At 39.3% G+C, this 23,665-nt stretch overlaps 1 protein-coding gene across 21 annotated transcripts in view; it reads right to left on the bottom strand.

The window, feature by feature from the left end:
- SOX6 (SRY-box transcription factor 6) overlaps nt 1–23,665 on the bottom strand; it is a 450,079-nt gene that overhangs the window by 378,205 nt on the left and 48,209 nt on the right. For 20 of the 21 annotated variants that reach the window (XM_043516939.1, XM_043516934.1, XM_043516913.1 and 17 more), the window contains one exon: nt 9,425–9,495. Coding sequence is in view for 1 of the 21 variants with exons in the window: in XM_043516923.1 (XP_043372858.1) it covers nt 8,954–9,015 (62 nt within the window). In the remaining 20 variants the exon portion in view is untranslated. Of the gene's footprint in view, nt 1–8,953; nt 9,036–9,424; nt 9,496–23,665 lie in introns of all 21 variants that reach the window. The other variant, XM_043516923.1, reaches the window with a different exon arrangement.

Here is a 23,665-nt window from a genome sequence, read left to right as displayed (position 1 = left end):
GAAGAATCGGGGTTCATCAGCACTATCCCCCCCGCCTTCTTCTGCACCTCCACAAGACCCATCCATGAAGTGACTGAGGAGTCATTCCATGCCCCTATCTCTCTGTCCTGACCATCCCGAGGAACAAGAAGGCTGGCACAGAGCCCCTTACATGGGGACTAGTGGGGGCTATACGTATGCCTGATGATTTTACTATGATTTTTAGACTCAAGTTTCTGAGCTATTGAGTTCTAAGCCTTCACAGTCTTATGCCTGCAGATATTGGCATGTTTGACATTTAAAACTATGGAATATCAACCTATTTTGAATTTGTCCAAATCATTAGTTGTGGAATTTTCCTAGCACTTTATGAATACCACTGTTAATTGAGCAATTAACTCAAAACTACAGAATATGCTGTGATGGCATGATATGATATAAACCATGTAAAAGAAGGAGCAGCCAAGCAACTCAGTATGTTGAAAGATATTAATGAAGTGGCAAAATCTGCCAGAAAAATAATAATGGGTGATTTTAACTACCCCAATATTAACTGGTTGAATAACACATCTGTACATGGTTTAGAGAAGCAGCTTATTGATACTATAAATGTCTTCTTTTTGGAGCAGCTCCTTCTGGAGCACACAGGAGGATAAGCTCTGCCCAATTTAGTTTTGTGTACGAGAGGCAAGTATGGCTGTTCCCCTAAGCAACAATGACCACAGGACAATAAGGTTTGAAATCTCAGTAGCAGAGGGTCTTTCAATGGTGATGAAACTGTTAATGGCAGGTGGATGGGTAACGCAAAAAACAAAAAATCCCTGCTGTTTCAGGCTGGAGGCTGTTTAGGAAACACAGAAGAGTTTCTTTACCTGCTGAGATAAACAATCAGCACTAACAGAGAGAGAATCAGTCCAGCATGTTCCTGGGCGGGGGAGTGGAGGGCAGGGAGTGGCACAGGGTGTGTGTAACATTATAAGGCAGCCTTTGGAATGTGCAAACTCTGCCGAAACACCTTTAACAGGGCAGATTGCAAACTGCGAGCACAACCTGCTATTGAATTTTACACAGACTGAGATAACTAGGAGCACATTAGTAGCAAAGAGACTACACTAGTATTCCTGCAGACAACCTGCATAAAACAAATCTGGAGTGAAATTGCACAAGTCCTACAGCTATACCGAGGGGCACAGCAAAGGGATGATAAAACATGGGTGGCTACATCCCTCTCAACCCACGTCCACTGGCTGCACTTATGGTACATCCACAAGCCATCTAGACCAACAAGCAATGAAAAATATGAGAGAGCAACTAAAGAAGTTAAAGAGTTTGAACAAAATTTATAGATGTACATTGTCAAACTTCAATGCAGAAGAAATAACAAGAGCATTTTCTAAGACATAACATGGGACGAGGCCTTAGCAGAGAATAAGACATTTTAAGGGAAAGAGATAACTAGAAAACAAAGGTCAATGCGCTGCCATTGATAAAAAATGATTACGCAAGCCAGAAGAAAGAGTCCTAACAAACAGCTGCTTCTTAGAATGCAAAAAAAAAAAAGCTAATATAGTTGTGAGGGAAGTGTTCACAACTTATTGCTATTGGAACCAGTGTCACGATCAGGAGGAAGTCACGCATAAAATGACAACATTTGCCAACAATACCTAAACAATGGTAGGTGAATGGGTAGTACAATGACAGATGAAATCTAGTGTTGAAAAATGCGGGGTCATACACTTTGGAAGGAAACACTTTCCTATTTACTTGCATTGCTGCATTTTAAATATACTGGAACCACTCAGGAAAAAGTAGACCAAGGAATTAAAATGTGAAGAGGCAGTTAAACCAGCAAACAAAACATTAAGATCTATAAAGACAGGTTTCAGAGTAGCAGCCGTGTTAGTCTGTATTCGCAAAAAGAAAAGGAGTACTTGTGGCACCTTAGAGACTAACAAATTTATTGGAGAAATACCATGGGGAAATAGTTTTACTTTGTGTAATGACTCATCCATTCCCAGTCTCTATTCAAGCCTAAGTTAATTGTATCCAGTTTGCAAATTAATTCCAATTCAGCAGTCTCTCGTTGGAGTCTGTTTTTGAAGCTTTTTTGTTGAAGTATAGCCACTCTTAGGTCTGTGATCGAGTGACCAGAGAGATTGAAGTGTTCTCCAACTGGTTTTTGAATGTTATAATTCTTGACGTCTGATTCTGGGAATGGATGAGTCATTACACAAAGTAAAACTATTTCCCCATGGTATTTCTCCCTCCCACCCCAGCCCCCACTGTTCCTCTGATATTCTTGTTAACTGCTGGAATTAGCCTACCTTGCTTGTCACCATGAAAGGTTTTCCTCCTTTCCCCCCCCTGCTGCTGGTGATGGCTTATCTTAAGTGATCACTCTCCTTACAGTGTGTATGATAAACCCATTGTTTTATGTTCTCTGTGTGTGTATATCAATCTCCCCTCTGTTTTTTCCACCAAATGCATCCGATGAAGTGAACTGTAGCTCACGAAAGCTTATGCTCTAATAAATTTGTTAGTCTCTAAGGTGCCACAAGTACTCCTTTTCTTTTTATAGAAAATATTATAACACCATTAAATAAATCAAGGGTGAACCCTCTCCCTGAATATTGTGTTCAATTCTGGACATTAACTCAAAAAATATAGCAGAAATAAAAGGAGTTCAAAAGGAATCTCCTTCCCACAGTATAGCACAGCATTATTCAACAAGCCAAATGCATTATGTATCATTTTTACCTTCCTCTGAAGAATCATGTAATGGCTGCAGCCCACTGTGGAATACCATACTGGATAAACCATAAGTCTGATCCAGTATGGAAGATTCCCATGTTCCTAAGACTCCACATGTTGAAATATGATCAGTGTTCATATTGAAATTGGCAACTTGCTTTCAATTAAATAGATTTCCAAAAGCAATTCAGCAATGTTTAGCTATTTAGCAGTGTTAAATATGTTAACATAGAGACTCCCAACATCGGTACAACTCCACTTAAAATGAACATACAGTATTAAAAGTGAAAATGATTCATTTCCGATTCTTTATTTTCTCAGTATTAATGCAAGTGCTTTCAAGGGGCAAATCCATGTTGTACCAGGAAATGAATTCCAAAACCATTTGCATGGATTTTCGTAGCTGATCTTTGTGGTTTACCTCATCTTTGTTTTAGAGTAACATTTTAAAAGGGATGCTGCACTTTTATCAACTTTTTTCAATTAACCTTAGAAAAATAGGGATTTTTCACTGTAGAATCTTTATTAGGGATTGTGCTTAATTGGTGACATCTCTGCTGAACAGGCTATTACCAGATTTCTAAGGAGTCAGGCATAGGTATATACTGTAGATCTAGTACATTCAGGGAACAGTTAACCTTTTACTGCAACATCTCCTTTAAGAGTGATTAGTCCTAAGCAATTCTCTTTCATATCAATAAATTAATCAAACTACTCTTGATATACATCCCAGGGAGTGAGAAATAGAAAGAAGCCTACTATGAACAGTTTACCATCCTGACCCACTTAATAAATTTGACTCAGTAAGATTTCAGACAGTGTTCACACAGACAGTTGGTGTTGTACAGCCTGGCCTGAAGAAAATCCTTCCCTAACAACCTTCCTAGGGTCTTGAGTAATATCTATTCAGATAGGGCTTCAGTTGTGTGATGATTAAGCCTTTCTTTTCTACAAACACTGACTCTGCAAATCACCTGCAGAACCTCTGAGACCGTCTCAAGGTACAAACTGCTGGGAATGCTATAGAGTACTCTTCTTCCACATTCTTGTTCCAGCTGTTCCATACAAGAATTTCCTAACAGTTCTTGGTCTCCCATGTGTTCTATGCAGCTTGCACAGTGTACTCTGCCCTTGCAAAAGGAGAATTGTGTGGATAAGCATTTGGACTTTTCCCTTAATGATTTTGTAAAGATTTTTGTAAGCAGCAGATTGATCTAATGTGGCATATATATATGGCAGTGGCAGAGCAGAGGGGTCTCCTGCTTGCATTCAGAGCACTGCAGTTCTAAAAAGGAGCATTTCTAAACATATTTTAACTAGAAAAATGTATCCAAAACAACAGGGCTTAACCCTTACCAAAAAAGTAAGTTGGTGACTACATATATTTTTTCTACTCTTGCACAATGTGCTATGAGCCAGTTGGACGCTAATTTCCAACCCAGTGGTGTCTGCATTTCAGTAGTGCCATATATTTGTAGTTTATAAATATTTTAATAGCCTTTAGATGAGTATGAATGTAAATTATTATTTTATATGAATTTCTATTGTGACACTCATTTTGTTGCTTCTAAGGAAATGAAGGAGAAAGGGGTTGTGCATTATAAACATAGTCCAAATGTACCCTCTCCTTATTGTTTAAGGAGCAGCATTCCAAATTGAGCACAACACATATTGCTGCTCTAAACACCTGTATACTGTACATCCAATTTTTCTTGTCAAGGTACAGTCTGTACATGAAAAGTATACAACAATCAGGAACCTGACCCTGCAGAGCCCTACACATGTGAGTAGTTCCATGACTGAATTGGAAACTTACTTACAAGAGTGAGACTTTCTAGGCAACAGCCCCAAATCAAAGTCCTCCCCACTCACTGTATGTTTGAAAACTCAATGAGCAAAAGAAGGTACAATGTTAACAATGAGTGAATGGAATCTTACAAAAACAACCTCTGCCTGTCACAGTATATAAACCACTATCTCCTCCTGCCTTCCACAATTCCATTAAAAGCCTGTTGTGTGCCTGAATGTATGTCTATGGATGGTTCAGGAACATTGAAACAGGACAGAGTAGCAGGGAGGGAGATTTTGAAGGGATCTTTAAGAAAAAAAAAAGATAGGCAAAATAGGTATGTCAGCCTAAATGGTGTATGCATCTTTCTGGTTGTCTGTCTTGTTTATTTAAGATGGTAAGCTCTTTGGGGCAGGCATCATATTTTTGTATGAGTTTGCACAGCACATAATACAATGGGTCCCAGATTTCTATTAGGGCATTTGGAAACTACTGCAATGCCAACATTAAATAATAATGATAGCAGTTAGACAGTTCCATCTGAAGATGATTTCTTTATGTTTCTTTATCTGCCATAAAATAATCATAGATGATTCAGCCAACACAGCCTGTGTTAAGGTACCACTCACCTTTCTCTATAAAGGAGCCTTTTGTGATGGAGACCTTTTTGGCCAAAATGCTAATAGATTATGTATGTGACAAAGAAAGAAAATAAAATAATCTTTAAAATAAATTTTCTAATATTTGAATGCACTAAAGAGTTGAGCTAGAGAGTGGAGAGAGATGGTGTCCCCCAGAAATTAACATATCATAAACCAGCAGATCATTTGTCTACAATTAGATTGTAAAGTAGGGAAGCCTCAAATCCTTAGAAATCTTCATTTACATAAAGACCTCTTCAAAGATGCTTTATCTTAATTTACCTCTGTATTTTTGTTGCATCTTAATACATATGAAACTATTCACAACATTTCATAGATTTAATCTTTAAATCTAAATGCATCAGACAAAGGACAGAAATGCATTTGGCCAGTTCCTCATTTAGTGTAAATCCAGTGACTTCATTGGAACCATGCTGATTTGCATTAAGGATCTGATTCCATTATTTCAAAAAACATAGGTCTTCGAAAATATATATTGTTGAGTTCGAAGCAAAAAACTTGATCTGTTATTGACAGCAGATGTGGTGCAATTCAAGAAAGGTCTGAACAAACAAAATTTGACACATTGTACCTGATTGTTTAAATACACAGATTCCAGGTGTTTGTTTCAATATTTATAATAAATACTTGCTTTTGAAATGTTTTTACTACATCCTTTTTAAAGCCATCTGACTTGAAAATAATACCATATAATTTTGTTTAATCATATTACCAAAACAGGCCTTTCATTGAAGAGTTATTGTAGCAATACATTAGAAGTTTCCTGGACTTTGCTGATGTCCATTCAAGAAAGGCTTTTCTTCATTTGCTGATGTTCTCATTAAAACTGTATATGTGCATAAATCCCATCTCTGTCACACACACACACATACACGGGTTAGAATAAAATGTAAATACAGAAAAAAAGAATGTTAGAGGCTACCTGGTGCTGAAAGGATGTATGTATAACTGCTAGAGTACAAAAAAAAACCCTTTCATAAGCTCAGAGCCATTAAAAATATCTTTCTATTTTAATATTTGTAAATTTAAATGACTCTTGCAATTCACCACTGAACAAGTCTACCTATGAAAATAATTCAAAATATAAAACCACTTTAAGACCACAAAAGTAACCTTCAGTTATGACAATAACTCTGTGGGAAATATAGAAAAGGAGAGAAGTCACATTTTCTATGCAATTTGTATGAGTCATCAGTCCTATTTTCTCCTGAATGAAACTGGTTAGCTATAACAACAACAACAGAAAAAAAAAACAAAGCTGTCTGAACTGGGTGATCCAAGTAATTATATGTTACAGTATGAACACATTTATGACAAAACTTTCAAAAATTTGATAAAAAAAGATTATATCCCCTGATTGAAACAGCTTCTGAACTGATATAAACAGATATTTAACAGACACTGCAGTATACCTCTGTGGAAAATATATGAGGTAACTCTTAACCTTTCTAGCAGTGATTTCTACTCCTGCACAAATTTTTGGCGCACCAAATTATCCATATTATAAGAGTGAAAGACTACTGTAACATATCTAAACATTACATCTTAATTTTTTTAAATGCACTAATGAGATGCATATGCAACTAAAACATATCATGATCGTTTACATCTCTTGTCCTTCTTATGCCAATCCCTCACACCTCCAACTTTTCTGTGTCATACCTTGCTGTGTTATGTCTAAGTTAGGTCCTGATTCTGCTCTGATTAACTTCAATGGAGTCACTTGCATGAGTTAAGATTTTCAAAAATCATGCCTTTCTCAGAGAGTACGCTACTTGAGGCAGCAGCCAGACTCATTTTGGCTGTAAACCACCATGAATCCTTATGGCAACATAGAAATTATCATAATTTAACGACATCAATTGACCTATTGTATGCTACATTCCAAATCTTTGCAATTTCAGAAAGCTACAGAGCAGTTTTTTTGAAGAAGGCTTCATCCACTGCTAATATAGAACTTCAACACTCTTTATAGTATCTGAGAAGAAACTGGATAGTACCAAGTCAGTTTTATGTTCTAGATTTTATTTTTAGCTTAAGTGAATTTAGACCTTGTAAATGCTTTGCTGTACGGAGAACCCTAAACACTAAAATAAGCCATCTAGCCAGAGAACACAGACAGTCAGAAACAGCATTAGCTTCTCCACACATCCTGTTAATAAGCCTCAGCCCTGATTTACAGAGACCACCTCTAGAATCTAGATGGTAGTTGAGTTTATATATTCATTCAATCTTTGACCTCTCTGTTAAGATTGCCAACAAGTGTGCTAGCGGTGGTGGTGGCAGCATTGTCAGACATGGTTATCTGTCTTCCAAGAATTGTACTAACACCAATTCCTTCGGCATAGGCCAGCTTACAGGTGTCAGATGGAAATCATTTATACTGCTTATTATAGAGTTCTTTCTAATGTATTTAGTTGATTGACTTAAGTAGGACTACTTGTTTTACATGAACAGTATTTTAAAGGCATATTTATGTTATTTTTTAAACAACTTCGGGACACTACCAACCTGGGCAGGATTTAAACAAATGGCCTGAAATATGATTATGACAAACATTTATATCACGGTACAACTTCATGATGCTGTATGGACTAACAAAAGAATTTTCACAGCCTTCCAGTGAGTTAGATTAGTATAAGAGGCAATGTTTAAAAAAAAAAAAAAAAAGACACACCATTTATTGCCCCACAGTATTTGTTTTACCATAGTATATATTGAACTTCCTCTACTTAGACTGAGAAATACCTGGGATACAATGATAAATTTAGCTACTATTTGCAGCACATCCTGACATTTTTTATTGCTACATATTTTACAGAGAAGAAAACTGAGGCAGAAAAAGACTAAGTGACTAAGACTAAGTGAACCAGAACTATGCAGCGAGTCCTAGGTAAAGTCAGGATTAAAAATAATGAGTTCCTTGATCTCAGTCCTATGTTCAGTCCATGTCCCTACACTGCCACGATCAGACATCAGAAATCTATTTTTCTAAGATTTTAGTAATTTTGTTTAAATGAATAATTTTATTTCTTAACTATTATATATTTTCTCCAAATTTGATTAACAATTTTAATTAAAAAGAAATATAGGTTGATAGATTAGTAAATGAAAGGAATTTAAAATACAAGTGTTTGCTGATGGATGAGTGGTCAGGCACTCTTTTGTAAGAAGAAAGTGATAGTAACTTGAATGTTATCCATCACAAATTGTGAGGTTTGATCATGTTTCTTTCTTTGTGGAAAAAACAGCTGTTCTCCCATTTCATCATGATTTTGTGCACAACTTTAGCTGAAGTTCCATAAACAAGATTTTGTACTTTAAAGTTGTTGTGTTGTGTAGATTTACTCCATTTATGCAGCACCACCTTATAGTAAGGTACACAGTTTGTCAGTTATTATTTTTGCCCCCTTCCCATGGGTTCCCTCTTATCACATCTGGCTACATCCAAACACTAAATAAGTTATAAATAAGCACAGAAAATTTTCAGTACCTTTATTCTGTAGATGCCTTTTCTTCCCTACTGAGCTTCTTGTCTCTAAGTCCCCCAATTCAGAAAAGCACTTAAGCATGTGCTTAAATCCCACTGAGTTCACTGAACTTAAAACCCATACTGAAGTGTCTTCCTGTGTCAAGGCCAAAAAATGACTACACTCTCAGGCCTTTTTCTGAAATTGTAAATGTCAGCCTCCCCCAAGTTAAACATGAATACAACTCTGTTTCAGTACTCAGAGGTTTCCCTGGCATTTTCCCAATAACCTATATGCATTACCTCCAAGAACTCCACCTTCCTGGCATTGGTGCCCCAATTTGCTTCCAGGCACATATCTCCATCACTGCAGCAAGAAGGACTGCTGACGTAAGCCACAGGGTCAGCACAGATTCAGAGTTGTAATAAAATGATAAGCAGTATATAGTTACATCTCAATTACTATTGGGAAATTCAACAGACATACCGAGATGAGGGCAGCGGTGCTCAGTCCTTAATTCAGGTATTTATATCCACCCTGAGTGACTGAAATGTAGGATTGCACAAGAACTCCAGAGGGACATTGACTCCTCCCTCCCCTCCCTGTCCCCTCAAAAAAATAAAACGTTTCTAAGTATCTTGATAAATCTCTTAACAAGACAATCTGACTAGTGAGGTCCAAGGATGGTATTTTAATGTTGAGCCCACTTTCATGTTAAAACTGTTTCAGACATGCATGCAAATAAGTAGTGTAATAAATCAATAAATACTTACAAACACACAAGAAAATCAGCCCCAGCACCCAGAAATCACTGGTGAGTTGCTTTTGAATTCATGAAACTGACCTGAAAATGTAGAAAGAAAAAAGTTAAAGAAAAGAATGGACACATTTAACTTCTTTTTTTATTATAGGAGAGAGGCATTTTCTAACTATGAACTAAACAAAATTGCAACCCAGCACTATTGTCACCATTTCAACCAAATAATTTACACAGAATTTGTTTCCAGGAAGCCAATACCATGACAAACAATTATTTCATTGTTCTACATCTTACACCATAGCAACCCAGTCCATTATGGCTTGTAAGAGCTGTCAGAAATAACAGGCATGGTTATCTTTTTAATAGGGAAAACAACAAAGAGAATATTTAATGGGTTATGGGAACACACATTACTTTAGAAAAATCTGTTGGTAATAGTGTTTTGTAGCTTAACTGTTTTAATATAATATCTTTTTGGTATTCTAAATTGGAATACATTTAAAGGTAACAGTCATACAACAAGAATGTTTTTGTTCTACCTAGGGTCTAGATCCAATTTAGAAGCTTAGCCTAGGTACAATGCATTCAGTATAAGGCATGATTCAATCCAACATTCTTTTTTCTCCATACCCTCAGTTCTGGCTGGAAAGGTAACAGATGCAACTCAAACCCACAGAGCTTGCCTTATAAAATTCTTTAACTAGCACAATGACTCACTTTATGCCTCTAAATATCCATGGTTTCCTCTCTCCAGAACCCCCATGTATTAGAAGGTAGTTCGGCAGTTTATTTTTATTGTTTGGTCTACATACAGCACATTTTTAGTTCTTATGAAAACAAAGGAACTTTGTTTCAAACCCCTTGTTTTCTTTCCAAAAATGTGGGAGATGGATATGGGTAACATTAAACTGAAAATAATAATGGGCCTGGGCTACTTAGTTTAGGTCAAAATCTTTTTTTGCTCCTTGGGAACTATCTGATTAATTTGCAGTTCATAAAATAGTGGGCGTAAGTTTAGTGTAAAAAACATCTAACTATACTGAAGATGAAATCATCCATTTTGTTACCTCCAGTAATGTGTAAGAAACACCTTCCCACCACATTTCTATGCCCTAAAGTGCACATTGCACAATATTGCACATTGCCTAGAGATAAGGAGAGAATACCAAACTTATCTCGATGTAGAATATCCTCCTTATCCCATCCACCTACCCTGAACTGCGTGTTATTCATTCCAGTGAAGCCCTCCCCCACTCCAAAAGTACACATCTAATTGCGTCTTCTCTCCTGTAATGCCAATACAGAGTCAACAAATCTCATTTGCCATATCATTGCAGTGTTATTATATATGTTAAAAGCAAGTCTGAATCTCATTATCAGTTGATTTATGCCATTAGTGTGCTTTGGAGCCACCAATTAAACAAGGACAGTGGTTTGTAAGGTCACAGTTAATTAATCTGAAAGAGTATAAATACACTTTAATGCGCACCACCTCAGAGAGAATTTAGGAACAAAGCACCACCACTTCATGGTGGACAAGCTATTAGGATGAAGGTTAAACACACAAAACTTAAAATTTAGCCTCAACGTTCAGCTAAAATTAAAACTATAGGAAAAAAATTAGCCTGGAAATATGCATGTTAAAACATTAATGTTTATGACAACAATGCAAGTAAGTGAGAGATAGAACAGGGCTAACTGTGCCCAGTGATCCTGAGCAAATTAAAGCCTGTTGTTGTTCAGATAACACCTCAAAACTGGCAATCAGCTGCAGGCTGCACCATTATGCAGCTAGTCAGGCTGAAAAAAAAATAAAATAAACAGCCCAATCTATTCAAAATGGTTTCATCTTAGCTAGGTTGTTATATTTAGTACATCGTGAAAAATAATAAAAAAAATATTTTCCCTTACTAAATTAACCAAGGAAATGTGAGGGTAAAATAGCGCATCCCATATAATACATTCAAAGTAAATCAACAAAATGTGCAGTAATGTAGCAGCAGTCTACCGGTACAACCAGACTATAAGTAACCATAGCGAAAACACTCCAGCCTACCCAAAACACTTATTTACAGTGCAAATTCAATATATAAAGTACCTTGACTTTAAATGAAGGAAAAATAGAGATATTTACTAAAATCACGACTCATTTTACCATGCATAGTTATTGTATCAAAAGAAAAACAATATTGCAAATATAAAACACCTCATGACTTAATTAATTCAAGTGGTTTCAAGACTTTTTCTTTTTGTATTTGTAGTCAAATGCTCTACCAGTAAACATTGCCCCTTATTCTTTTCCTACTTGGTTTAATAGATGACCATTTTTCCAATCGAAAGACTAAAGATGCAGCTGTGAAAGGGAAACAATCTTTCCCCATCATCAGAAAGTTAACATCACAAGTATTAAATCAAGTTGAATATATATTTTTAAAACAAGCATTTATTTTTATTGATTAGATAAGGTAGTATAGACTTGTCAAGGTAACCCACTGTTCCATGTGTAATATGCATCCCTCTTTGTAGCTTATCCATAGAGGACACAAGTCTGCCACTACTGCCTGACACCAGACAAGATATTTGTGTTTCAGCTCTAGAGGTCTCTGGTTCAATGACTGAGATGAATGGTCATTGCATAAACACAAGAATAAAGTTCCTTTTCAGTGAAGTATTCCCACTGATTTCTATGGTACTACTCCTATTAGTAACTTAATTGAAATGTGTTTTTGTAGTCAGAATGCTGTACAAACTGATGTCAGAGCTTATTCTTACACAGCTTTTTGGAAAGCTACTACCATACTTACTGAAGATTGGCTTGCTCTTTTTTTCAAAAGGGACAGAAGTGAAGCTTTAAAAAAAAAAAAACAAAACAAAAAAATAAAACAATCCTGCACTCAGATTCAGGTATTTGCCAAAAGGAGCTCGATATTTAAAGCCCACTGCTCCCCAAACCAACCAAATAAATGATATGCTTTCTTCTGTTGACTCTTTTGTCCCACCACTTTATTATAAACACCACAGTGAAAGGACCTTGCACCATACCAATCAACTCCAGCATCATGGCATTGTAATGCCCCAACCAGCAGCAGCCACCGTGCAATTGAGGCATGGCTAGCATGCAGGAAAAGGAGAAAGCAGAAGATGCAGTGCAGTAGATCTCTATAGCGCTTAGAGTCACCTGCCACAACCACAGCACATTCGCTAGTACAAATACATTTTGAGAGCACCCTGTGAACTGCCAACATATTGGGAGATAGAATAAAAACAGTTGAAACATACTACTGTTAAAACATCAGGAAAGGTGAAGAACAAAAAATTTACATCACATCCCTTAAGCTGGGATTTTCAAAAAGGGAGTTAAGGTGCCCAACTCTCACTGAAAGTCAATGGGAGTTGGGTAAATAACTCCTCTTAGCCCCCTTGGATAATCCCTGCCTACGAAGCCAGACAAAGTGGCATCTTTTAAATATGAGGGATTACACCAGGGCAAATGCCAATCAGATAAAAGTTACCCTTGAAAACAATAAGGGTATGACTACACAGCCCACAGCAGTAAGCCTCCCAACGCGGGTCAATAGATTCAGGCTTCCAGGGCTTGCACTAGCACTATACGGCTCTTTTTAGAGCACTAGCACAAGCCGCACAAACCCAACTCTATCCACCCAAGTTGGGAGGCTCACTGCTGCAGGCTTTGTGGATACATTCTAAGGGCTCTAAGTGTCAGGAGGGATGTACAGAATTCCAGACTAACAAAGGAAAACACCAAAATTCAATGGGTCTGGTTTGAAGGAAAGTTTATTATTTCTCCAGTAGATACATACATGTATACATTTATAGGGTGAAATCCTAGCACCATTCATATCATTGGCTTTAAATTGGGCTGGGATTGCATATACAGACTGTATATACAAAGACTACTGGGACAAATTATACCCTCAGAGACATAAGCACATCTCCCATTGACTTGAATTAAAGCCATGCTCATACAACCAAGAATTTCCAGGAAACTTTGAGAAATTTGCTTTACAAAAGTCAGGTTTTATTTGCAAAACCATACTCATGCAAATAAAATCATGGACATAAGAGAGACTACTTTCATGAGTAAAGGTTTTCAGGATCAAGCCCACAATACTTAAAGTATCACTATAAATACCAGCAACCAAAGAAACTGCTAACAAAAACAGGATTTTTTTTTAGTTTTTTGTAAGTGAGCCCTCTTCCTCCTCAATAGCTTTAGTAATTCCAAGTAGAAAATAGCTTATATTAACATATAATTTTACCACATTGCTCTACAGAAAGCTGAGAGCATATTCATTTAATAAAAGCTTTCAATAACAATAAAGGACTGTGGTTATTCTAAGATAACCAGATTATACAGGTAGTGTGAATTTTCTGCAGACAACCATTAGTGAGCACAAAAGAAGCCTGCATGTAAAAAATGGAAGCAGTTATTTACAAGAAAGCATGGTATCATGTTATATCATTTAAGAATGTGGCCTATCATTGTGGGCTGCTGGGACCAAACTATGTACCATTCAACAACTGAGTTCAGGAAAGGAGAGAAGCCATTTTTGAGTCAGTCTGGAGCCAGCCACGGCAAGGGCAGGGCAAGCTGTGTGGGGAGCTGGTGAGTCCCAGGCCTGCATGCAGGGTTCCCCGACAGGTGCAGACTTCTTCTGGTGCCGCCCCCTGCCCCCCTACCCCCCCCCTGCCCCCGGCTCTGCCCCGACTCCACCCTTGCCCCCCTCCTGCCCCCATTCCAACCCCTTCTACAAAGTCCCTGTCCCAACTCCACCCCCTCCCACCCCCATTTCAATCCCTTTCCCCAAATCCCCACCCCGGCCCCACCTCTTCCCCTGAGTGCATCACATTCCCACTCCTCCCCACTCCATCCAAGAGCTTGCTACAGCTGTTTGGCGGTGGCAAGCGCTGGGGATGTGGCGCACTTAGGGGAAGTGGAGGAGGAAGAGGAGGTGGTGAGGCAGGGAGCTTAGCTGCTGGTCGGTGCAGAGCAGTCACTAATTTTTCCCCATGGGTGCTCCAGTCCTGGAGCATCCATGGAGTTGGCGGCTATGGTTCCTCCTGAGAACTGGCCTCTAGGAACCTGAAAGCAAGATCCCTCAGCTGGGCTTTTCCTTCTCCACTGACGATTCCCAGTTTGTAGAGTTTTGCTGGGAAACTTCCCCAGCCAGGCTGAGTTAGCCCTCCAGCTCCCTCGATGAGACCAGTCAACACATGGTCAGCTCTGCTCTGTCTGCTAGTCCAGGGCTGGTGCCTGCTGAGTGTGTATGTATGCTGGGCTAGGAGGCTACAGTTTGGATTTTAGTTCAGTTGTATAATCTGCACCTTAAGCCCTGCACCCCTTTATGGTGAGGGGAAATCCTGGGACTGAAGCAGCCTGATTCCTGCCTGAAGAGGATCCCTGCCAGCAGAGATCAGCCCCTCTGCAGTGGCACAGCATCATCTACATCTACAGCAACAGAAGAGGTTCTCCCATAGGCATAGTTAACCCACCTCCCAAGAGGCTGTAGCTAGGTCGACAGAAGAATTAATCAATCTAATGCAACCTATACAAGGATTAGGTCAGTTTAACTATGTTCCTCAGCACCCCCAAGCAACATAGCTGAATCGACTTAACTTCTGAGCATAGTCCTGAGGATCATTCATGGAGTTTGTGAGTGCACCATCTTTTAGTTAGTCAGTCAGGGAATTTGTTTTGGGGACCCCCTACTCTCTGAACTGTGTCCCCAAGCCAGGGAGTAAGGGTTTGGGGATTTTATAACCTGCTGCATATTAAACCTGTGGAAGGATTTACCACCTTCTCCCACTTGTGAGTCCTTGCTGTACTGAACCCAGTCAGCCACACTGCTAAACCACTGCAGAGAAGAATTTTATGGTCATAGGTCTTCAAGGGCCCCATGCGTACCAACAGGACACTAATCTTACATTTGCTACATCAAGTCATGTGACTGGGGAAAGTCACGGATATTATCAGCATGGGCACCGGTGACCCTAAAAATAGTGTTTTACCCTGGTATGTTATATTTGTCTCCTGTTTAATATAATTATTGTGTTGAATATATTGTATGTGTTTGTGTTATTTCTTGGAAGGTCTCCCAACTATCTGGCAAGTAAGTGGGGATTACCCTGTGGCTAGAATTTTCCTCTCAAGCTGCCCTGGTGACCCTGCCAGGAAGAAGCGAGGGGGGTGGAGGCACTGCCAAATAAATTCATAGGAAAAAATAAAGAAGATACACCCTGCTGAGTGGGTGGCAGGATCCAGAAGAACCCAGACCTGTCCATCAAAAGCTGTAAACAGACTGGCATTAAAGACGGTAACCGGGTGGAGAGGGGGCGCTACATTAGCTTTCTGTAGCTTAATCCAAGGTCCCACTTAAACCAATGGCAAAACTCCCAATGACATCCACGCATCCAGGATCTTACCCCTATAAATATACACCTGCATCTACTGGAGAAATAATAATAATTTTGCCTTCAAATTTAAGGATGATAAAGCAAACTAAGGTCATTTTATTTCTGAATGAGACATCCACACTGGGGTTTAATGTGCTTTAACTTATGCACATTAACTTCACACCTTTAGCTAATTCATCTTAACTTTCCTGAGGGTCCCCCTGTGGACGAGCCATCAAAGGTACAATTCCAACTATTAAGGAAAAGCGTTGTTTACTTCATGACTTTCCCTTTTGGAATTCTCCCACTTCATTGCTGTCTAAATATCATCAGTTCAGCCTTCCAAAAGAATCCTCACCTTGATTTTTCTGCCTGAAAACTGAAACCATTGCAAAATGAGCTATCATAAGAATAATCAGATAACACCACCTATTGTATCAAAGTGTCACAACTCAGTACAAGGTGGAACAGATTACACATAAGGAGTTATAGGACAGAGAATTAGGGCTTGTCTACATGTGAAATGCTACAGCAGTGCAACTGCACTAGTGTAGCACATCAGCACAGACACTCCCTACAGCAACAGGAGAGGTTCTCCCATAGGCATAGTTAACCCACCTCCCAAGAGGCTGTAGCTAGGTCGACAGAAGAATTAATCAATCTAATGCAACCTACACAGGAATTAGGTCAGTTTAACTATGTTCCTCAGCACCCCCAAGTGACATAGCTGGATTGACTAAACTTCTAACCATAGACCTGGCCTTAATGGGTTACAGACTGTTGTAATGACACAAAACCAGTGTCTCTACTGAGTCCATGATTTTTGTCAGATATGGAGTGATGCTTTTATGAACAAAGTATTTGGGTGACAGAGTGTTTTTGTCTTTTATCATTTTCCTGCGTGAATTCATTTAAGAGTGTAGTGATCGTCTAGTTTGAGCTACAAAATTATTGTTGGGTAATTTGATCTGGTATACCACATGTTTTGACAGGCATGAGTAGGAAGCATGGATCTTGAAAAGTGTGTCATGGGGGAATTCATCACTGTAGCATGGGATGGGCTAAAGGTTTTGCATGTGTTGTTGGGGCAGTGTCTGGTGCTGCTTTGAGTTGGTCTGTAGGAAGCTTGATTCTTATTATGAGCTTGGTGAGGTTGAGAGGTTGTTTGAATGCTAGAAGAGGGGTTGAGGAAAGATTTTGTCCAGGATGTGGTCCCCATCAGTATAGGTTGTAACTGTTTGATGGATACTCCATATGGGCTCCCATACCCGCCCCTTCTGCCCTTCAAATAACTCCCCAGCTAGACAATCACCACGTCCTCAAATGAACTCACATAGTAAAAGTAATAAAAAGATAACACCTTATCACCCATGGGCAAATATTCTCAAAAACATCATTCCATATTGGACCTCTCAGTCCTCCCGTCTCAAGGAAACCTGGCATACCACCTTCAAAATGAGCCTGGGAACTTAAATTCAGAACTCTGCTAGATACCAAAAATCATTGACTCACTAGAGACACTAGTTTTATGTCTCATTACGACAATCTGTAACCCACTTAGCCATGTCTACACTAGCGAGCGTACAGCAGCACAGCTGTACCAATGCAGCTGAACCGCTATCAGATCGCTCATGTAGCCACTCTATGCCAATGAGAAGAGCTCTCCTGTTGACATAATAAAACCACCTCAATGAGTGCAGTACTTATGTTGGCAAGAGAACTTCTCCCACGACATAGCGTTGTGCACACTACCACTTATGCCAGCGAAACTTATGTCACTCAGGGGGTTGTTTATTCACACGCCTCAGCAACATAAGCTATGAAACATAGCTGCAGCGTAGACAGTCTCATAGTGGAGTAGGATGGTCAAGTGATTAGGACCTTAGCCTGTAACACTCCGGAGACCTGGGTTCAATTCCCAGTCTGCCACAGACCTCCTGCATGACCTTAGGCAATTTACTTAGTACCTCAGTTCCTCATCTGTAAAATAGGGAGAATAGCACTTCTCTCCCTCAAAGGGGTGTAGTGAGAATATATACACTAAAGATTGTGAAGTGTTCAGATACTTCAGTAATGGCAGGTTTCAGAGTAGCAGCCGTGTTAGTCTGTATCCGCAAAAAGGAAAAGGAGGACTTGTGGCACCTTAGAGACTAACAAATTTATTTAAGCATAAGCTTTCATGAGCTACACTTCACTTCACTGTAGCTCACGAAAGCTTATACTCAAATAAATTTGTTAGTCTCTAAGGTGCCACAAGTACTCCTTTTCTTTTTACAGTAATGGGGTTCATACAGGAACCTCAGATAGACAGTGGTTCGCCAAAACTTTAATTCTGCAAACCACTTCTTAAGAAAAGAATCCCTGCCAGAAGAACCACATCCTCTGCCAGTCCCAGTGCACAGTTCTCAAAATATTTCATTCTACTGTCCAGGAAAGACTGTATGGACCACTGGTAGATCACTGGCTTATATTATATAATTGATATAGAGTATAATAGCTCCTTATGGTCTCTTAAGTAAATACATATGCAGTTTTGAAAGCATATATTATGTCCTCAATAGAAAACTCATTAAAGTTTCTCTGCTGTTTGCCTGCCAATCTATAAAGCATCCAAACAGTTTAGGATCTAAGTGCTAGATACCAAATTAAGGATCACTTACTATGCAATTTCATAACATATAGTCATCATAAGGATAATACAGGTTATGCATTGCCCAATACCCAATTTAAAAATGTTAATATATCTGCCTTTTTAAAATAACTTTTAAAAACTCCAGAAGGTCTTCATCCACACTGTAAATTAGGGGCATATGAAATTTCACTTAAAAATGTATCTGGAAAGTTATTCTAGATTGTGATGGTCTGTACTCCTGTATTTACCCCTTGCATACTAGTTGCATTTTATTTTTATTGTAACCGATTCTGATGTTTATGCCTCATTACTTGTGTTCATTTAAAATCTCTCTCTTTGTAGTTAATAAACTTGTTGTATTGTTTTATCTAATCCAGTGCGTCTGAACTGAAGTGTTTGGGAAACTCCCTTTGGGGCGGCAGCAGTATGAGTATCATTTTTATTAATTAAACGATGAACTTTATATAAGCCTGTATAGTCCAGGGAAGGCTTGGGCTGTACAAGGTATCTGGGACTAGAAGTGTATTGGGATCACCCTCCAGTGTAATTCAAGAGTGGCTGGCTACAGCACTCACTCAATGTAACTGGGAGTGACTTACATGTCGGAGGCTGAGTGCGTGAGCAGAAAGGAGTGGTGGCTTCAGCAGCGAAGTAGTGAAAAGGCACCCTAGCTTAGAGGGCAGGGGGACACAACTACTCATGAGTCTGGATTTTACCCTGGGCATGTCACATAGATATTGTTGGTTTCAGAGAAGAACCATTGTTCAGAGGATAGGGCATCCGGGGACAGATCCTCAGAGGTTGAAAACTGCGTAGGTCCATTGAAGTCCATGGAACTATGATAGTTTGCACAAGCTGCAGATTTGCATTCTGGGGTCTACTCCCAGTGCTGCCCCTTACATGCTGAGTGATTTTAGGCAAGTCACTTCACCTCTCTGTGCCTCTGTTTCCCTTCCCATGCTTAGGCCAGGTCTACACTGAAGTTAAGTTGACATAGCTACAGCACTCCATGAGACCCATAGCTGTGCCTAACAAAGCTCCAGCAGATGCAGCTAGGTCAATGGAAGAACATTTCCATCAACCTAGCTAACATCGTTTGGGGAGATGGAGTTCCTACAATGACCAAAAAAACCCTTCCTTTGCTCCACACCAAGGTGGCCTACCTCTGCCATCACATCTGTGTTATTGTAGAGCCCATAGTGTAAACATGAACTTACTCTGTTTTGTATATTTAGACTGTAAGCTCTTTGGGGCAGAAACTGACTTACTCTGAGGTTGTAAAGTGCCTAGCACAATGAGGTCTTAATCTTCAGTTGGGGTGTCTGGGTGCTACTGTAATATAAAACAGCAACACATACAGTGATTTTATTAGTTTAATAGCCTAATATATTTTTCTTGATAAATGGTATTAAAATTAATATTCTGTTAAAGACTGTTTGACTCTTTTTCTTTTGTCAATTTGAACCATATGTCAGGTTTTCTGCTATTTTATATGTAGAATGATGTTTGAAATATGTTTGCTAAAGGAATGGCTTACTTTATTTTAAAAGAGAATGTACTCTTTCAACCAGTCATATTCTTATCAAACACACGGCAACTTGACAGTGAAGAGTATAAAATTTTACTCAAACCTGTAATTTAACATGCACTTAAGTCTGTTTAATGAGCTTCATGGGCTCTGAATTGGACAAAATTAAAACTCAATTATACAACAGATTGGAATCGTATTGATTTGTCTGAACCTACTTCAAATCAACTTAATCTATCTTTAAAAGTAAATATTCCATGAAAATTCACTGCATTACCACTTTCTGGATAACTTAACGTCCACTGTAACTGATCTCCTCTAAACATATTAAGGTGGGAGGGGGGCGAGAAATAAAATAAAAATTTCAGCAGCTAGATTTTTCTTGCTAGTCTATAGCATCAAGAATTATACAGAGTTGTGGTCAGTAAAATAAATTGTGTGTATGAACAGTAAAATAAAATGTGCTGTGTTTTTGCCTAGTATGGAGAGGTTTAGGATACATTTTCAGAAGGGTTTTTCATTTGTGTATGCAAAGATGTTACCCTGTTTAAAATGCAAGTGCAGATAATTACAACTGCAAAGTGGGGATATGCATACTCCCCATATATTTTTCAAAGGGTCTGAAAAAATTCCCCTTTAATGCCAGAATAGTGCAGAATCTCCCTATCTCAGTTGTTCAGCCCTCACAAACAATACTCCTGGGGGAATTCTGTGCCACTACACAATGCAGAATTTTGCAGAAATTAACGTTATGAGTGCAGAATTTACTTTCCCCCACAAAAAGAAAAGGAGTACCTGTGGCACCTTAGAGACTAACAAATTTATTTGAGCATAAGCTTTCGTGAGCAACAGCTCACTTCATCAGCTGTAGTTCACGAAAGCTTATGCTCAAATAAATTTGTTAGTCACTAAGGTGCCACAAGTACTTCTTTTCTTTTTGTGGATACAGACAAACACGGCTGCTACTCTGAAACCTTTCCCCCACAGAAATGGGCTGCAGTGCTGTTAGCTGCCACTAGGGGCTGCTCGACCTGGCATATCCCAGCTCACATATAGAAGACACGCTGGGGGGGAGAGGAAAGGAGTACTTGTGGCACCTTAGAGACTAACAAATTAACTAGCAGGTTCCTGGCAGCTGCAGTTCCCAGCACACCCTGAGGGAAGGAGAGGGAAGCTTGCAGGAAACTCCATGCAAGCCTGGGACCGAGCATCAGGCTGTTCCTCCCTCTGGATCCTTGGGCTCTGGAGGAGCGGGCGGGTGTCTGGGCAAGAGGGGGCCCCGTGGCTGGGCTCTGGCGGGGAGGGGTTTTGGGTGTTTGTCTCCCCCCCCCGGCTGGGCACTGGGGAGGGGGGAAAGGGGGCAGAGAAACAGGAACTGGGTTATTATAGAGATTTCTTTAACTCTGCTCCTGGGTGGAATTTTTGAGTGTGTCTGTATTGTTACAGGTTTCAGAGTAGCAACCATGTTAGTCTGTGTTTGCAAAAAGAAAAGGAGTACTTGTGGCACCTTAGAGACTAAAATTTATTTGAGCATAAGCTTTCATGAGCTACAGCTCACTTCATCGGATGCATTCGGTGGAAAATACAGTGGGGAGATTTATATACACACACACACACAGAGAACATGAAACAATGGGTTTTATCATACACACTGTAAAGAGAGTGATCACTTAAGATGAGCCATCACCAGCAGGAGGGGGGGAAGGAGGAAAATCTTTCATGATGACAAGCAAGGCAGGCCATCTCCAGCAGTTAACAAGAATCTCTGAGGAACAGTAAAACTATTTCCCCATGTTATTTCTCCCCCACCCCCCACCCCCCACTGTTCCTCAGACATTCTTGTTAACAGCTGGAAATGGCCCACCTTAATTATCACCATGAAAGGTTTTCCTCCTTCCCCCCCTCCTGCTGGTGATGGCTCATCTTAAGTGATCACTCTCCTTACAGTGTGTATGATAAAACCCATTATTTCATGTTCTCTGTGTGTGTATATCAATCTCCCCACTGTATTTTCCACCGAATGCATCCGATGAAGTGAGATGTAGCTCACGAAAGCTTATGCTCAAATAAATTTGTTAGTCTCTCAGGTGCCACAAGTACTCCTTTTCTTGTATTGTTACAGACATTGCTGACAGGTATGTTGAAATAAATTACCAAAATAACTGCAACTGGCGTGATTATGTAGCGTTATTTTGACAAATATAATTTGCAGAATTTTAAAATATTGTGTGCTGAGTTTTTAATTTTTGGCACAGAATGCCCCCAGGAGTAAAACCAAAATTAAAGATAGATGAAGCAGTTTGGATTTTAAAAATAAAAGACCTAAAGATTCACCAACACCTTGAGCCCAAAAGAATCCAAACAGATTGCTAGCCATGTATGTGTTGCATTCTATCTCCAAGTCTATGTTTTTTATTTTTTGACAAATCTGTTTTGGAAAGAATGTTAAAAAAAGTGCCATTTACTCTCACCAATGCTGGACGTCATACCAGGAAATTGTGAAGGTCCTCTGGTGCCCAATGCCCATAACTCACTGAAGCGGAGATCTTCAAGGCCATCGTAGCAATTCAGTTATCATAAATTTTAATGAGAATCAGCATCCAAATCCTTTAGACAGCCTTTAAAATCTCAGCGTGCATGGCTGCACCAGGGGTCTAACTTCAGAGAGTGCCTGAAGGACAAAATGCCTCTCCATGTCACCCCATCACCTACAATTTGTTATGAGACACACAAATACAACGGAAGTCTCCAGTCTTAAAAAAGGAAGAGACTACACATTCTAGCTATCCATCTAGATTCTTGTTTATGAAACAGATTTTTCCTGGCTGACAATACAGATGTAGAAAAGATGGCCTGTTTGTCCCAATTTTAATCATTCTTCAAACGCTCATAAGCTTTCTTGTGATAATCAGCTAAATAAAAACCTTCCATTTCAACAGCTCGTCCAGATGGAATCCAACCTACTACATATATCCTGAGTCAGAAAACACTGAAAACATGGTATACACAGATATCAGCAAGGATGCTGCTCTTCGTTCTCCCTGTGGACCACCTCTCTTGTGACAGTCACCAAGAAGTCAAACCCGAAAACAAACCATTAAGCCAAGTTTCTGTTCTTATCCATCTGCAGAAGGAAAAAAATAATAATCCAGAGGAAAAACATGCAAATGAGTTTGCCAGACCCTCAAAAGTAGAAACTTCTCAGCCCCATCTCCTCCTCAGCTAGTGGATAATTGTGGTTTATGGGTATAAAGTATAGTACTGGGGGACAGGGTTGCACCTGAAAATGGAGAAAGGCCCAAATGATATCAATCAGAGAGGGATCCAGACTTTGGGGACTTATCCAAACAGAACCCCTGTTTCTTTAGAATTTCACCTGTGCTATCCTATCAAAAGGATGTCTCTTCTTGTTGTTCATTAGCTAAGAATTCTGTTTTTCTAACTCTTCTCAGCCTTGGCCAGTTCAAGAAATTTTTGCAAACTGAGTTGATGCATGCTTGCCAGAGTTTGAATTCCTGGAAGACAATATTACTGGCCAAATAAGCACAACAAGGGCCTTCTCCCTAGCCCCAAACTATCCAAAACCACCTATGTACACTCAGGTTAAAACATTAAAATAGCTCATCATACCTGAAAAAGCTGGATACATAGGAAAATCAACAAGTAGCCATGAAGAAATG

This window comes from Dermochelys coriacea, chromosome 6 (assembly GCF_009764565.3).
Source record: "Dermochelys coriacea isolate rDerCor1 chromosome 6, rDerCor1.pri.v4, whole genome shotgun sequence".
Taxonomy (NCBI): Eukaryota; Metazoa; Chordata; order Testudines; family Dermochelyidae; genus Dermochelys; species Dermochelys coriacea.
The sequence above is the reverse complement of the archived record's forward strand: the minus strand, read 5'-3'. Positions and strand labels throughout refer to the sequence as shown.